The following is a 17,406-nucleotide window of genomic DNA, read 5'->3' on the forward strand; positions in this document are numbered from 1 at the left end:
CAAACCATATTTGTGTCGAATTTCATCGCTGTATTTTTAATTCAGTCATGAGCGTTAAAGTTATTTCTCGAAGTTCATCGCTATACTCGTATTTTTAAGCGAGTAATGAGCATTGTTGAAGTAATTTTCTTAAGGGGGCCTGATATGGAGAGTAAGGTCAATTATGGACCAATTCCCATAAAATTTGTTAGAGATTTCGGTTAGTATAGAACATGTTTGAATCGAATTTCATCGGCGTACTCGCTTAAAGCGAGTAATGAGCGTTAAAGTCATTATCTGAAGGACGGACGGACATAGCTACATCAAACTAAAATTTAATAAGAACCCAGAATGTGTTACAGTTTTGGGTATAAACGCACCTCTACAACTTAGGTTATTTGTTATTTTTGATACATGTCATTTTATCTTCATTTAAATAATAATATTTTTAATAGTTCGTTAAACAGAGTAAAAAAAAAAACAAGTTTTGTTCGTTATTTAAGGTAGTCAATAGGAAAATATATCTTGTTCGTTAAATGCGATGTTCGTAGAATTGAATGGTCGTTAAATCGGAAAACTACTGTAGTTAAATATCGGCTGATCCTCGTAAAACTTGGAGAAAAGATTTGTTTTTAATTTTTAAGAATTTTTTATTCATCTCCCTTAAATTCTCACACAACTTTTGAGCTTGCTCTGTTTTGTTGTTATTAACAATATATTTGCTTCCAAAATCCCACTTTATGATCTCTCGGAGAAAAACTTGAAAACTTATATTTAAGATAATTTGAGTATGAAGAATATTTTTTGAATTTGAGTTTTCCCTAGTGAGTTATAGAAGGTCAAAGTTAAATTAAATTAAAAAGTACCACCAATATTTTTTATGAATTTTTTTTTGTAAAATGACTTCTTAAACTTCTTTCAATACAATACAATTTAAATCTACATAGTCCGATCTCCTAAAATACAATTTTTTTGGCCATTAAATGAAGCGGTTTTTTAAACTTTGTTAAAAAGCACTTTTTAAAGAGTAGTCATAAGTGACAATTTCTTAAAATCTGATTTTTAAATACTTTTAAAATATGGATGATCTTTCAAAATCTAAATTATAAATATAATAAAGTCTTCATTTTAATCTAAAAGAAAAAATTAAAACTAAAGTTAAATATTATACCCAAAAAAATGCTTAAATACAGAGTCTATTGTAATGTCGAATATATTCGACAAAACCACGGAAAGGGTTAAAATCGTTGAAAATTTAAAAACTAAACGTTGTTGTAAACTTAGCCGGCTTAAAGTCGATTTTAAGCCGCCGCCGACATATTTAGTGACTGTCGCCGCCGTCGTTAATATTTGTCGGCGCAGGGTTCTGGTCTATTTTTTTACGAAAAGTGAAGTTAGAAAATCCATTTTTTAATATATTTTATTAATAAAGTGCTATTATTTGTCTACATTTAAAAAAATAATAATTGTAATAATATGCATTTATAATCTAACGAATTAATGTGAATTGCAATACTATATTCGCTTGTGTTAAGTTGTTGAAAGTTTTTTTGGTATTAAGATTGCTCCATTTTTTGAGACTCCGCTGGAAAAACAATAAAAAATATTGGCATAGTATTATTAACAAAAATGTTTTGTTGTGCTGGTAAAAAAAAGAAGAAAGCTTGACATAAATGAAAATAAATACAATCATTTTAAAAATGATATTAAAAAATAAATTATATTCAATGCTGATTTAAAATAAAAAATATTGTTATTATTGGATTTGTGTATTTGCATATGTTGTGCGTATTTCCAAATTGTATCTAGTTGGCTAAACTACTTCAAAAAGATAATAACCTTAAATAATGGCAGCTGCTGCTGTAGCGGGTGCTGCTGTTTCAGCAAACGAAATTGATGAATTCATCAATGGTGCACTTGTTTCGTGGGTAAGTTTTAAATTTATATATGTACCTATTGCTAAAACAATAGTCTATTTATGTATATGTACATAAATATATGTATGGATGTATGAATATATGTTGGTCATGACGTCTTAAGAAGACAAAGGAAAACAACTAGCATTTTAGGGGTAGGTTTGTCAAAAAAGGAAACATAAATAAAATCTCTAATAATTTAACAGGTGTTAAATGTAATTTACACGTGTTTAATACTTTAAACAAAACATCGTTGAAAGTATTAAAACTGTTTTAAGCATTTTCATTTAATGTTTAAAGTTAAATATCTTTCTAATTCTGATTATTAGAATGGTATAACTACAAGAAATGTATTTTTTTTGATACAAGGCTCAGCTTTTAGAGAAACAAGTAGTTTTTATGAAACTTGTCGTTGGGTTTGACAATCTTTGACCGAAAATGAGTTGGGTGGTTAGTTAAAAATAGTTTAAAATGGTAAAAATCTTCATATCATATAAAAACAATTGTTTGATTTGCCTGTTAGCAATCATCACAATTAAAACATAGAAAGTACGTACATGTACTATATATTCTGGGTTTCTTATGTTCCACTGATAAACAAACAATGCATATTATATCTTATAATACGTTGAGCTATCAGTCAGTAAATTTTCCTTCATTATTTAGCAAAATATGCAGTGTATGAAATTATTTTAAATCCTTAAAGAATACCAAATTATAGTGAAAAATTATAATCCCAATTGAAGATTAACAATAGGACGTATTAGAGGTATATTTTATGCGTGCATTTATGGCAAAACTTTAAGGTATTTAGGAAGGTACAAATACGTACTAAACAAATCATGGAAAACCCCTACTTATTGATCAACTGGAACATAGTTTAAATAGAGAAACAGGTTACGCAGGTTAGTAAAAGTTATAACTATTGTATTGTATTGTATTGTATTATGCATATCGAGCTAAAATCCTAGACCTTCATGAAATGACCCAAAAAATAATTGATTACTTTTTTAAATTTTATTAGTATCGGTCAATAAGAAACACTCAGCAAGTGAAAACGAAGTGAAACATCGTAGTATAAGCGAATCATTGATGATCATGTGTATAGACATTTTCAATATTTTAAGGAATATATTACATTATTTATATAATTTTAATAATCAAAATTATTTCTAATAACACATAAATGTCATTTCAATAAATCCGCAATCTGAATCAGTTTTTGCAGTTTTTTAATGTGTTGCATTTAGAATATGTTGTTTAGCACAGTACTACTGCAAATTTGTTTTGCTGGATAAATAAATAAAACAAAAATCGTTTTTAATCCATAATATTCGCCTTTTTTAATATCTATAAAATATATTGAAAATTTGTCAGCAAACTAATTTTATTAATATACTTTTTGAATAAGGTTAATTGTAAGTGAATATCGCAAAATCTCAAATTTTTTTAACGATAGGGAATACATTACAATTGCATGTCCCATCACTAAAAATCGCAGTCGTATTCGAATTATACATTTACCTTATTTACTAACTTTACTTTCCCACTACGGCATCGTACATAAAAACAACATTCATGTAAATATTAATTTCCGTATATATGTATATCTATTTAGGAGCACATTTCAATGTAGAAAGTCTTTTATGTAAATAGTTCTAAATATTCCCATCTTAAAGTTCCTCTTGCCATTCGCAACAATAATAAAAAGGTGTATACATTTACAAGGTCAATGATACATATTGCCACAACAATCAACTACGTACATAGCTATAGTACACAATTGTGTGTTTGGATCAACATACAGTGCACTCGCGATAACGTGAACTAATTAAAACCAAGGGAGTTCATGTTAGCAAAATTGTTCACGTTAGCGATTGTCAAATTTAATGAAAAAAATATTACATTTTAATTTATAAATCTGTATTTTACACGCTTCGAATTTAATGAATGTATTTTAATGTTGTCTATATGCTTAGAAAACATATACTGTGAAAAAAAATTGTTCACGTTATAGAGCTTTCTGTGTTTGTTCACGTTACAGAGTAGTCAATGTAAAAAACATCTTGTTCACGTTAGGCGGTGTTCACGTTAGACGGTGTTCACGTTACCGCGAGTGCACTGTACATATATGTACATACATTAGACCGACTCACTTTGTATAGAAAGCAAAAACGTGTTTTTGTTACCCCTTCAAAATTTACATTGCTTTGATTTAGGATGATTTCCAAAATATTTTAAGTCTAGCGATGATCGTTCGTGAGCTGGAACAAATTCAAAAAGGATTTTGAAATTATTTTTTTACATTTTTTGTTTTGTTTTGAAACAAAATATCCAATTGGGTTTAGTTTGAAAGGGGTTTTAAAGCCGCATCCAATGGTATATTAATAATAAATAACCGTTTGCTCATAATTGACATATTCCAAAATATGTAAAATTGTTAGGTTTTTCAATAACAAAAATAAAATGTATGCACAAATTTCCAAAATTTGCGCCCCACTATAGTATATTTTAAATAAAATATTGAATTTAACATGAAAAATCGTGTCCTTCATACGATATTTTCTTGAGAACTGTTCGCTCATGAATAGACAACACTTAACAGAAAATATTTTGGGTAACATCATATTACATAACAGCGAATATTTTGATGGGGGTAACTCAAGCAACATTTTTTGTGAGTCGGTCTAATGTACATATGTATACATATCTGTACATATGTATGTATCTATAAAGTTAGATCTATTTGAGTAGAATGTTTACAACAATTCAAGTTTAATTATGTTTGTATTACGAAAGCGAAATAATTAAAACAACTGTATAAAATTTGAACATGTCTATAAAGTTTGTTTATTGTGCAAATATGTTTAGTCATAGGTAGGTAAATTAACATCAGGCTAGTATATAAATCTGGTTGGATCACTTGACCACTTGTATATTTAATGTTTTTTTATATTGTAGTCTTAATTCCCTTTTTTGCATTTGTTTTTATTTAAGCGTATTATTTTTATGTAAACTATGTGATATTGCAAAAGGAAAAATATAGCCTAAATTAAAGGAAAAATATGGCCTAAATTAAAAAAATACATTGGTCGGACATAATGTAATTTATATCCCCAACTAAACATTTGGAAACAATGTTAAAACCATAGCAGTAAAATAATGATTAATAATCGTAATCATTATTAATTAGATTATTTTTATTAAATCGGTAAAATTAATGATTAATTAACGATTATTTTCAATTTTTTTTAATTAACTGTTGATTACGATTAAAAATAATCTAAAAATAATCAGGGATTATTTGGAATTAATGAAAATAATAAAAAAATCAAAATTAATCAAAAATTAGTTGATTATTTTTAAGGATTAATTTTGATTAATTTTGATTATTTTCCATATATTTAGTATAATATACTCCCAAAAAAAGCTCTAAGAAAATTATTTTTCCGGCAATCCGTTAAAAATTACGTATTTTTGAGACCCATTTTGAAAAGATTGCAGTAATTTATTTTTTAATATCTTGTACTGGGATCAAGATTTTCAATCCAAATAAACTTGATAAATATATTATTTTCAATAAAAGAGTGAAATAATCGAATAGTGAGTAACTTGAAAAACAGTTTTCCATTACACGTAATGAAAAAATATAGAGAATTGTACCAAATGTATTGAAATTAATCAAAAATAATCAAAATTAATCCTTGAAAATAATCAAATTAATTATTTGATTAATTCTGATTATTTTTGATTATTTTCATTAATTTTAATTAATCCTGATTATTTTTAGATTAATTTTAATCGTAATAAATAAATAATCAGAAATTTTATACCAGAAAATTAAATAATCATTACGATTATTTTTGAAAAATAATTTAATTGAATATTAATCGTAATCGAAATTTTACAGCTATGTTTAAAACTGCGAGAGAAACGTTTGAGAAATACATACAGTAAAAATAGTGTTATTCATAAATGTATATATTAAGATCTTGTAATGTGCTTATTGTTTTATTTTTACATATTAATATTGTATTGTTTTTTATTTTTGTTTTGCATTTATGAAGTCATTATAGAACATTCTTCATCTCTTGAAAACTAGAACTTTTTATTGTTTTTATTTTATATTATATATTTATTTTTAATTTTACAATTTCAAAACGAAGCCCTTAGGACGAAATATGGCTATATAAATTATTAAACCAATTTCATTATTTGTTTCAATTTAGACTATAAATAAATAATTAAGTAATTTTTATGAATTTCACAGCTTTTCACACAAAACATCCTATAAAATAACTAACAGATACAGTTAAAATGCATAAGCAAATCATAATTATATTATAAAATGGTAATTTTATTTATTAAATTTGTATTCTTTGCGATTTAGTTGGAATCCTGCCTCTCTCGGCCAGAAATTCTTACGGGTTATTCTTCTCTCCTTGATGGCCTAATCATTCACAGTGTATGGCTTCAGATCGACCCGGAACCACAAAATAATCCAAGCGAAATAAATGATAACAACGACGTAGCTCTATGCATTGCTAGAGCGAAAAATTTTGAATGTATAGTACGAAATTTAAAATCATTATTTGAAGATGAATTTGGACAGACCATTTTGGTGCTACCAGATTGTTATATACTCGGTTATCATCCCGAAACTAAACAGGGTTTGGAACAAATGAAAATATTATTAACACTACTACTAGGTGCTGCAGTGCAGTGTCCAAATAAAGAACTTTTTATTGGTAGAATAAAAGAATTGGATGTGGAAACGCAACATGCGATTGTTGAGTTAATAAAACAGGTAACACTTAAAGAAATAAAATAATATGGAACATAATATCATGTTGTGCAACACTTCAGGTCACCGATAATCATAGCTTAGTTCTGACGGAAGAATCTTTGGATTTGCTTACGCCTCAGGCCATGTATAATCACATTTTAAGATTAACCAAAGAACGTGATAGCATGTATTTAAAGTGGATTTCATCGGTGTGTACGGAGCGCGATATATTGAGCACTTCAGGCTGTGGTGACAATTCTTCCAATTTGTCATTATCGGCTTCGAGTGGACTGACAGCTACACCGATTTCGTCCACATCAAATACAGAAAATAATCATATGGCAGTTGAATTGGCAGATTTAAAATCAAAACTAAGAAAATTGCGTCAAGAGCTGTAAGTTGTAATGAAATCTTTCAAAATATTAAATATTATAATCATTATTTTTAGTGAGGAGAAGTCAGAAGGCCAGTTGGAACTACGCGAAGAACTGGAACACAAAAATGCTCAGTATGAAAAACTTCGTTTAGAAGTAGGTTTAACCTTTGAAAAATTTGTTTTTCATAATTTCTGTACATTTTATTGTTTTGTATTAATTTAGAGCCAGGAGTGGTATTCTGAAGCAAAGCGTGCTTCAGCATACCGCGATGAGTTGGATGTTTTAAGAGAACGCGCCGAAAGAGCAGATCGTTTAGAAATAGAACTACAAAAATTCAAAGAGAAACTTACAGATTCCGAGTTCTATAAGACAAGGGTTGAAGAACTTCGCGAAGATAATCGAATGCTTTTAGAGTCAAAGTAAGGTAAATTTTTATACGGTGTACATTTTATTTAATTTTTCGTTTTGTAGGGAAATGCTAGAAGAACAATTGCAACGATGGCGCAAAAGATCGGAACATGTTATGACTTTGGAGTCAGAAATCATTAAATATAAACAAAAGCTGAATGATATGGCACTAGAAAGAGACTCTGATCGTTCTAGATTAGAGGAATTAATAGAAGAGAATACCCAACTACAATTGGTTGCCAAGAATCTTAATAGTACTTTAGACATGGACAAGTCATTTTCTGATAATGACGAAGAGTGTAATTCGGGTGACAATAGTTTATCTGAACAATTGACAAATAATGCTCAGGTAAGAAAAATAGAATGTATATTTAAATATACTTAAATTTAACTCTTTAATCTTTTAACGTAAAAAATGCTTGCTTACGATGTGTTATGTAATTGCAATCTAGAATATATTAATCGAATTTGTTATATTTTGCAGACACGTGCATTAAAATTAGAGCTAGAAAATCGGCGGCTCACGGCTGCACTAGATCAACTTAAAGAATCTTCTTTCCACGAATCCACCAATAAAATGTTAGAATTGGAGAAAGAAAAGAAGAAATTAAGTTTAAAAATTGAACAGATGCAAGACAATATTCAACGTCTATCTCAACAAAACATTGAACTAGAAAATGTATTCAAAGATGCGCTAGAGGAAAATAAGAAAATGCAAATAACTTTAGATCAGCGTCAAAAGGCCTACGATAAACAAAGTCAAGAACGTGAGGTAGAGCGCACGAAAATATCTGATTTAGAAAAACATGTAGAAACACTGAATAAGGAAAAACAACGTATTCAGACACTTAACGAAAGTGTGCAACGCCGTGCCGATGACTTAGAACGTATGGTTGATTCGCGCTCAAAAGAGATTGAACAGTACATAGAGAAAGTGAAAACTTTTGAAAATACTAAAGAAACTGTTTATGAGCTGCAAGCTAAACTTAATACATTCGAACGGGAAAATGCCAGCCTTGCTAAAGAAGTGGCAAAATTAAAAGAGAACCTCGAAGAGAAATCAGTGTTGTTGGATGGTCAGTGTGCAGTAGTTGAAAATCAAACTAAAGAAATATTACGCTTAACAAAATCTCTAGAAGAAGCTGAACTTACTCAGGTTCGACTTAATGACTTGGAAGTGCAAAATCAGGAACTGGTATCCCAACGAGATATTGATTTACAAACCATTGCCACTCTACGCAATGATTTGGTCACTGGCACTCTGGCCACCAATAAAGTGAGGCACAATTTGGAAAAACTTGGCTTAAATGTCGATCCCACAGATGAAAAAACTGAGTTGAATGTAGAAACAGTTGTAGAAAAATTGGTACGCAATCCGGAAACATTTAAAACCGTGCGTGAAATTATGCTCAATGTTTCTAAGGAACAATTAGAAAATGGTAATGCTAAATCAGATATTTGTGTACTTTGTCATCGGAAAGAAGTATTTACCGTTGAAAAGAACATAGAACTCTCTTCAGCTTCTGAAGTTTTTGAAATAGCGGAGTTAACAAAACTTTCAGAAGCCAACACACAACTAAGTGCGCTAAATGTGGCACTGCAATCAACATATGACCAACTACAAGCCGAAAATGCCCGCTTTAAAGTTGACGTTGCTACATTAGGTTCCCAGATAACCTCATTAAATACGCAACACGTTGCATTACAATTGGCCAATTCTCAATTGGCTGCTGACAAAGATGTACTTTTGAAAGAAAATGAACAGCTCAAAAAAGAGCATAAAAACCTTCTACAGGATCAAGTTACTTTGCAATGTTTACATGAGCAGCTATCATCGGAATACGAATCTCTTAACAAGGGCAAAGAACAACTCAAAGGAGTAGTACGGGACTTGCGTAATGAGTCACGCGAACTTCGAGAACATATTGTTGTCTTAGAAACCCAAATTGATGATTTGAAGCGCCAAAATACATCGATGAAATCTTGTTCCGAAGATCTTGCCATTCTTCGTACTGAACATTCAAAGCTGACGGATGATTTTCGTAACTTGTTCGCAACCAGCGAACGTTTTAAGAATGAATACAAAAATATTCAAGAACAATACAAAATGATACGTATGGAAAATGGTAAACTAAAACTACAAAACAACGAACTCACTGGTGAATTGGGCAGTCGAAACGATCAACTAAAAATGCTAGAAATACAGTATGCGAAATCAACACAGCGCTGTGAGGTATTATTTTTTAATTTACATAAATTCTGAGATTTAATTTATATTTGTTTTTAGATGTTGATGCAACAAAATGGAGATTTAGACACAGAACGAAAAACTTTAATGGAAAATGTTTCTCATCTACTAAAGCAATACCATGAATTATTAACCCTATCGCTAGAAGATAAAAAACATTTCCACGAAGAAGAGAAAAGTTACACAGAATGTGTACATAACTTAAATCGCCAAAAAGAAAAGTTAGAGGAAAAGATTATGGAACTCTTTAAAAAATCAGAAGCTGTTGTACCAAAAAAGTACATTTTATTTTAATAATATTGGCCCTTATTTATTAATACATTTTATTTAAAGCTTTTTTTAACTTTAAACACTTGCAATTCTTTTACTTCAATTGGGAATAAAAACTGTTGTAGAATACATAGATTTAAATTGAGTTATGTCCAATATATACAGCAAACATCAGCGCAAAATTAAACAATTAAAAAAATAAGAAAAGAGAACCGCATGTGTTTAAGGATTATATGCATTAATACCAGCAAAAGTAGTGTTTATTAAAATGTATCAATGTTTGCTTTGTTTAATTTTAAATTATTTCACATTTTGGATAGAATTTGTTTTCACTTACATTTCCCTGTTTTTTCTTTTCTTCCAGAAAACCATTTGCAAGTAATTTGGTAAGACGTGTAAAAAAAGCCAGTTCAGATTTGATGAATAAAGTTCCAAGTCGTGTAAGTATTTTTAAATAAATACATATAAATGCATATGTTTTTTTCGATTTCAAAAGTATTTTCTTCTTTATATAACCAGAATCGTCGTTCTTGGATTGATGACTCCCGATTAACTCAATCACAGTTTATGATTGGTTCCGAATCAGGTGGCAATGATTCTGATAATAGTACCGAAGAACCACTATCGATTAACTCGGATACTCATTTGTTGCAGCGCAATATTCCAATACGTCAAAGTCTTCAGCGGTATGTACTATTATTTATTACTGATAGATTGATGCACATATGGAAAGAACAATTAATGTACATATTGTATGTAAATATGTGCTTAATGTTATTTTTACAAACTGTGGAATGTATACAATTATTTCATTGATTATTTTCAAAGTCATTTTAATATTATTTTTTATGGATGATGGAGGTTATTAAGGAGAAGGATTTATATTTATTTATGTATATTGATTTCAAATAGAACTTTCAATCTAAGTACAAAATTTCTTGCTGTCATTTTTTTAATAAAGAAGAATGGATAATTTTCGCATAAAACTATTTATGTATAAATTAAATTTTTTGAGCAATAAAATAAGGATTCAAATCCATAAATCCCGGAAGTTTACGGAATTTCGCCTTGATGATCTAACTAAGAACTCATGAAAGTGTTACTAGGTTACAACTTCCTAGTTTTCTTTTCTAAAATGAATACTGGGATCCCCAAAAATTTAAAAATACCTGTATTATATTATGTATTTTGCTATTTGTTAAAAAGTTAAAAATAAGTATGCAAAAACTAGACCCGATATTTAAATTTGTGAAAAATTAAAAATAATTATATAACTAGATTATTTCCTATTACATATTTTATAAAAATATTTTTATTCATATATCTTTAGTGATGTTTTGGACCATTCCATTTCTCGTGGTGGTACTATGAGGAGTAGTTTGCAATCACAAAAACGTACGGATTTAAATAATTCACGTAGAAATAGCGTGCACGGGTAATGTTGTTTCCTTGATGTTATTATTAATATTTAAACAATTTATTTATTTTTTATTTATTTATTTATACATATTTTTCTTCTTCCGGTGTTGGTAGAAACATTTTTTTACCAATTGTATATAAGACTGATTCGATTAAATAATCATTTTATTTAATCTAAAATATGTAGTTAAACTAGACAACACTGAAAATGCTTTTTAAATAAAAATGAGCTGATTCCTATGTATTTTCACCGGCTGAGTTCACAAACTGTTATGAAAATTTCCGGTTAGCTCTGGTTTCCGAGATGTTGTGGTTTTTGTAAAAACATCATTTTAGAAATTTTTTGGTATTTTTTACAAAATTTGTCAGAACCTGACCAATATTTATACAGTTGTTTAACAACATTGTAATCTACATATCTATTATTAGAGTATAATTATGCTGAAAGTTATTATAGAGGATACATTGGATGTCCTGCAGCGAAGTTGAAAATTGTACCTTTTTTGTTTTATCCTTATAGCTTTAATTTAAGATAAACGAGTTTGATTTCTTTCTACAATATACCACCAACACATAACAATAACAATATTTTTATATAACAATTGGAAATTTGTTAAAAATTTATTGAAATATTTTAAAATAAATTCGAGATTTTTTTTTACATCGTGATAAATAAAAGATATGTATGTGTATGTATACAAATATGAAAGTTTGGAAGCAATAAGACCCTCACAAACATCGTGGCAAGCACTAACAAACATCAACAACTATATTTAAAAAAGAAAGAACACCGCATTTATCCGCGTACACAATGTCTGTAAAAAATCGCAATATCTCAAAAACTAGAGCTAACCAAAATTTAATAACGAAATTTAATAACGATTTTTTAACTCAGCGGTTGGAAATATATAGGAATTAGCTATTTTTATGTAAAAGGCACGCAAAAAGTTCCATTGTGTTATCATAAATTTTATAAAAATAATAATAAAGCCCAATATGATAACGGGAATCCTTGCCTTGGAAATCGATTACGAATTTTTTATTAGTAATACTAAAACCCTTTGCGGCCAATAACGTATTAAATATGTATCTGAAAGTATTTTTACACGTTTCTTTTATTTAACATATTTTTGTATAATTAAAAATTAGTATAATTAAATGTTTAAAAAATAATGAAGTTTGTTAAAGTTTAACTGCCTTATTCATAAACATTTATCAAAGGTTTATAGAACAAATTTTGTATGAAAATTTAATTTATAAACCTTTTATAAAAATTTTATGAATAAGACCCTAAATTTATTAAAATAGAAAGTTGAAATGTACAGTGTACATTTTATACTCTTAATTTCTCTATATGCGGGATTTTTTTCATTTACATCTACCAACTGAGACAATGTAGATGCTACTAATCCAAAGCCCCTATTCAATTCCAACTTATATTTACACAGCGATGGCCTACCGACATTGTAAGCGAAGGTCGGATACACATGAAACGAAAAAACAACAACGAAAAAACAAAAATTTTCCCAGCAGAGGCTGGGAATCGAACCATGGGACACTCATATTTCATGTTTCGTGATCAACGCGCTAACTACTTAAGCCACATCACATTTAATAATAACTGAGTAATTTTACAATAGAATAATACTGATCTGAATCGAATGCTAGTTGTATGGTCTTCACAAAATTTTCCTATTGACATATTAGTATATAATCAGGTGCGTTTTAATTTGTAATAACCTGCGGACTGCTGGGATTGTTTGATTCTCTATTAGTGCTTAAGCTACGTTCAGACATATCAAACATTTGATGAAAAAGACGTAACCACTAATTTTTGTAAATTTATTTTTAATCATGGAGATTTTTGTAAATGCAAAATTTTATCGAAACAAATAATAAAGACGTTCTGAACCGATGTCGTCAAAAATATATTATAATCTTAACATTTTGAAAAAAAATCTATAGACATATTAATTCTTACTTACAAGGAAGGTCTCAATATGTCAGTGTACAAGAATTTAATTCGGACATTGTCAATATTACATGTGGAGTCTCACAGTGATCTATTATTGGACCAATTCTGTTTCATAAAGGACTGTATTGACTGTTTTGATTCGAATTTGGCGACACCATTCATTAATGCCAGCTATTATACAGCTTTTGTTTGGTGGCTCCAGGTAGTTTCCTGATGTTTAGGAGGCCGTAATAAATATACATTTATTTGCACAAACATTTTCTTATATTATAATTTTATGGTATAATGTTTAATGAAATCTAAAAATGTCTATTGTTTGTGCAATTTTACACTTTTTTATCGATTTCCCGTTATCCGATTGGGCGAAATTTTGCACCAGTTTAGTTGTAGACACTAATGAACAAAATGAGACCCATCCACGCAATAATTATATTTTTTGGGCACCTGTAATGTACATACTTACAGAAACGGTCTTTTATACAATTAAAAATCTTTATTATTTTTTATTGTTATTTCTTTTTCTTAATTATATAGTAAAATTATAATAAAATTCTGGGAATGTTCTGTGTAATTGGGTAAATATTAACGCAAACACAAAAAATATTTAAATTGCAAATTTTAAATTTAAGTAAAATATTTACTAAAATTGCTACGTCTTACAGCTGAAAATAAAATAATTTTTAAAATTTCTTTTAGATGTTTTTTCCTAATATACTTAATATTAATATTCTATATTATTTATTTTATTGTTCATAATACATTCAACTATACAAAATGCTTTTTACATATATACATTCAGTTCTAATCTAATTAAACAAGTTCAAAGCTATTGCTAAACTAACAAATATATATTTATATACATATGTATGTATTTAGAATTTTTATCGTCACTGTCTATTATAGCACAAACTTTGTTTATATTTATTGTCCTGGAAGATACGATTCAATAGACTCATTTATTTTACATTTAATTTTAATTATGTAAAATGGAACAATTAATCTTTAAGAATTTATCTCGATTGTGTAGTTGCATTAATATGTACATGAATTGTACGAAATGCTTTTCCTTAACAATATTTTCGATGTTCTTCTTAAATAGCTTTTGGTCGTTTGTAACGTCATTTTTAAAAATATAAATAATTTTCTTGCCAAGAACTAACAAAAAATCAAATTAATGAGGGGCAAATGTACTGAAATGCTTGAGATGCTTTTAAATTTATTATTTTTAATAATTACATAGTTTTTTAAAAAAACTTATATTTATTAATTTAGCATTCATCTAATTTGTTTTTTTTTTTAATAAAAGTTTGGAGGCGCCTGATGTAACAGGAAGCAGTTTAACATTGGGGGCAGCTGGTTCAAGGCGTACCGTTTATTTGATAGATGAGAATCAAAAAATTCCCGAGACAGCTGATGGCAGTGGAGGTGGAGGGGGTGGAAGTGGTAGTAATAGCAGTTCAACTGCAACTTTGAGTGGAAAAAATAATACAGCTGAACCACAAACTCCAACTTCAACTCAAAAATCCGAAAATCCTGCAACATTTCTTATGTACAATCGCATTAATAATATAATTGGTGGAAATTCTACTAATTTAGGAGGCAGTGAAACACCTTCAAACACCACTGCTGCTGGAAGTGGCAGCAGCAATCGTGATATGGATGCCAATCAGGATGATAATAAACTAATGCGTAATAAACGCCCGGAAGATAAAAATAATAGTATTTGGTATGAGTATGGCTGCGTTTGATTCCTCCTGTGCTGCTTAAAAATACTGAAATACTCTGAAAATTTATTAATTCTTAAAAAGTTATGCCTTAAAATAGTATTTAATACGAATTTACCATATATGTACACAAATCAAACAAACCATAAAAATGAGACTCGAAATAACTATTGACTGAATTGTAGAATTTATACATACATACATATTTACACTTCATGTTCACATCAAAAATTAATAACAAAATTGCAAAACACATCTATTAAAAAAACGCTTCCTCCTCTCGTTCTCTTTTATAAAACTATTTATACACTCGTATTTACATTAAAGCCTTAAGAATTTCTTAAATCAAAAGAAAGTAAACAAGTTTTCCGTAAAAGAAGTGTGATTAACATTAATAATTCAAATATATATTTTTTAATTTTTTTATGTGAAAAAACAAAAAACACTTAATATACGTCGCATCATTGCCATGTGCATTTAATAAAATTAAACTGTCCATTTATATATATTTCTTTATAGAAAATAACTTAATTATATAATAAAATTTTTCTTTATGTTCTTATTATTTTTATTTAAACAATTGTTCACTAGCAACGAAGTACTTCTCGATTGAAAACAAATCAAAAATATGTTATTTGTATAATATAATTAAGAAATTAATTTGTTTAAGATTTATAAACTAAAAATAATTTATTTAAAACGCCTACAACTTATTATACACAACTACATACATAAGTACAATTTTAATATGTTTAATAAAATTTAAACAAAAATAGACTTTCGCACAAAAATCGTCGTCTTCTTCTACAATAACAATAATCACCACATGAAATAAATAATTCCTATAAACATACAAAGGCCACATGTCACTACGTATTAGAAAATGTGCAGCTTTACAAATAGCAATAAAAATAAATGCAAAATGTATGATTTTTTTTATTTATTTTGCATGATCATACTTCATCAAAACTTCATCATCAATGACAATAAATATTTGTATTTCTAAAATTAATAAAAAATAAAAACTATATACAAACTATTTTAAAAATTTCAGCATTGTAATATTGTATTGATTACAACATAAAAACAATAAAAAATAAAAAATGTGTAATATTGCATTCCTAAAATATATTTCCTTTTTACTTAATCCAAAATAGAGGGGCTGAAGGCAAAAATTATAATTAACTATTGTACTTATACATATCAAGCCATCATGAATGAATATTCTTTTACTCAATTTGTTCAGTATTGTTCAGAAGAAACTATAAACGTCTAAACGAACTCAAAACAATTTTACACATTACACACAGATGTATAATTTTTGCAGCCATAATCGAAATAAAACTCATATCGAAATTAATATCTATAGTACGCAGTTTTCTGATAATGTCTATATGAAACGAATCGAGTATTACAACACTAAATTCAATTTTAACAATACTCATATTTTTTGTTAAAAATCTCAAAAGTATAAACGAAAATTTATAAACAAAAATAAAAATATAAAACATTAGGTGATTAGGTTGATAGGAGGCTGTATACTACATATAATCCGAAGAAATGCACCTAGATCACTGTTGGGCCTTACAATCGCTAACGAGATCTTAGTTATTTTATCTTTATTTCTGAACGTCAGCTTAACACCCTTGTTACCGATGGGACTATTATCAGTTATAAAATCAAACAGCAACTCTTGTTTTCCGCGGCAGGTTCTTGTTGTAAACCCGTTAATGTGCAAAAAAAAATTGTGCCTTACACTTTAAACAACAGGATTTCCAAAGAAATTTGAAATTCGAGCTGGGTAAATTATCACAAATTTAATTTAAGTAGATCATTTCCTCATGAAAATGTATAGAATTAAATAATCGAATTACACGAAAATTGAAACCGGGGGTTCTTCCCAGCATATAGTCTTGCGATATTCCATCTAGGATTAGCTATCTATTCATGTAGGGAGCGGTAGACACCTAGGAAATTCCGCAACCATGGTGGAATTCTAAACTAATGCAGCTTAGGAAAGAATGTAGGAAACTATTTAATAAAGCGAAGAGCACTACTCCAAACATCGATCACTGCGAGAAGGAGATATTTGTAAAGTATGGAGAGGGGTTACAGTATTTATCTCCAATGCGAAAAAAGTAAACCAAAGAGTATAGGCCGATTAGTATGTCATCGTTTTTATTGAAAACATTGGAAAGATTGGTCGACATCCATGTAATCCTTCCTGATAACTTCTGTAGTGCACAACACGCTTACCTGAACGGAAGGGCGGTGGAGACAGCCTTACATTTCGTTGTCGGAACT

The 17,406-nt window shown here is 28.7% G+C and overlaps 1 protein-coding gene across 5 annotated transcripts; it reads left to right on the plus strand.

The window, feature by feature from the left end:
• The first annotated feature begins 1,341 nt into the window (after window positions 1-1,341).
• Window positions 1,342-16,229, plus strand: LOC111690799 (girdin). Of its 5 annotated transcripts, XM_046951249.1 has the most exons (13): window positions 1,342-1,907; window positions 6,286-6,702; window positions 6,762-7,075; window positions 7,130-7,211; window positions 7,281-7,477; window positions 7,530-7,815; window positions 7,951-9,699; window positions 9,754-9,992; window positions 10,349-10,424; window positions 10,504-10,670; window positions 11,315-11,419; window positions 13,913-13,953; window positions 14,685-14,769. In XM_046951249.1, the coding sequence occupies exons 1-12, from the start codon at window positions 1,827-1,829 to the stop codon at window positions 13,947-13,949; spliced, it is 3,750 nt and encodes a 1,249-aa protein (XP_046807205.1). In that variant the 5' UTR covers window positions 1,342-1,826; the 3' UTR covers window positions 13,950-13,953; window positions 14,685-14,769. The 5 variants fall into 5 exon arrangements, 4 of the variants coding, with proteins under 4 accessions (XP_046807205.1, XP_023309130.2, XP_046807206.1 ...); XM_023453362.2 differs by lacking the exon at window positions 13,913-13,953 and having other exon boundaries at window positions 14,685-16,229; XM_046951250.1 differs by lacking the exon at window positions 13,913-13,953 and having other exon boundaries at window positions 11,315-11,379.
• The last annotated feature ends 1,177 nt before the right edge of the window (window positions 16,230-17,406 follow it).

Source organism: Lucilia cuprina, chromosome 5, assembly GCF_022045245.1.
Source record: "Lucilia cuprina isolate Lc7/37 chromosome 5, ASM2204524v1, whole genome shotgun sequence".
In the NCBI taxonomy this organism is placed as follows: Eukaryota; Metazoa; Arthropoda; class Insecta; order Diptera; family Calliphoridae; genus Lucilia; species Lucilia cuprina.

What these genes read in the sequence shown, in the direction of transcription:
- LOC111690799 (XM_023453362.2), top strand. Translation starts at nt 1,827, where the DNA reads ATGGCAGCTGCTGCTGTAGCGGGTGCTGCTGTTTCAGCAAACGAAATT. An exon ending in AGAAAATTGCGTCAAGAGCT is followed by an intron (nt 7,076 to 7,129) that starts GTAAGTTGTAAT and finishes CATTATTTTTAG; the next exon opens with TGAGGAGAAGTCAGAAGGCC. An exon ending in ATACGTCAAAGTCTTCAGCG is followed by an intron (nt 10,671 to 11,314) that starts GTATGTACTATT and finishes ATATATCTTTAG; the next exon opens with TGATGTTTTGGACCATTCCA.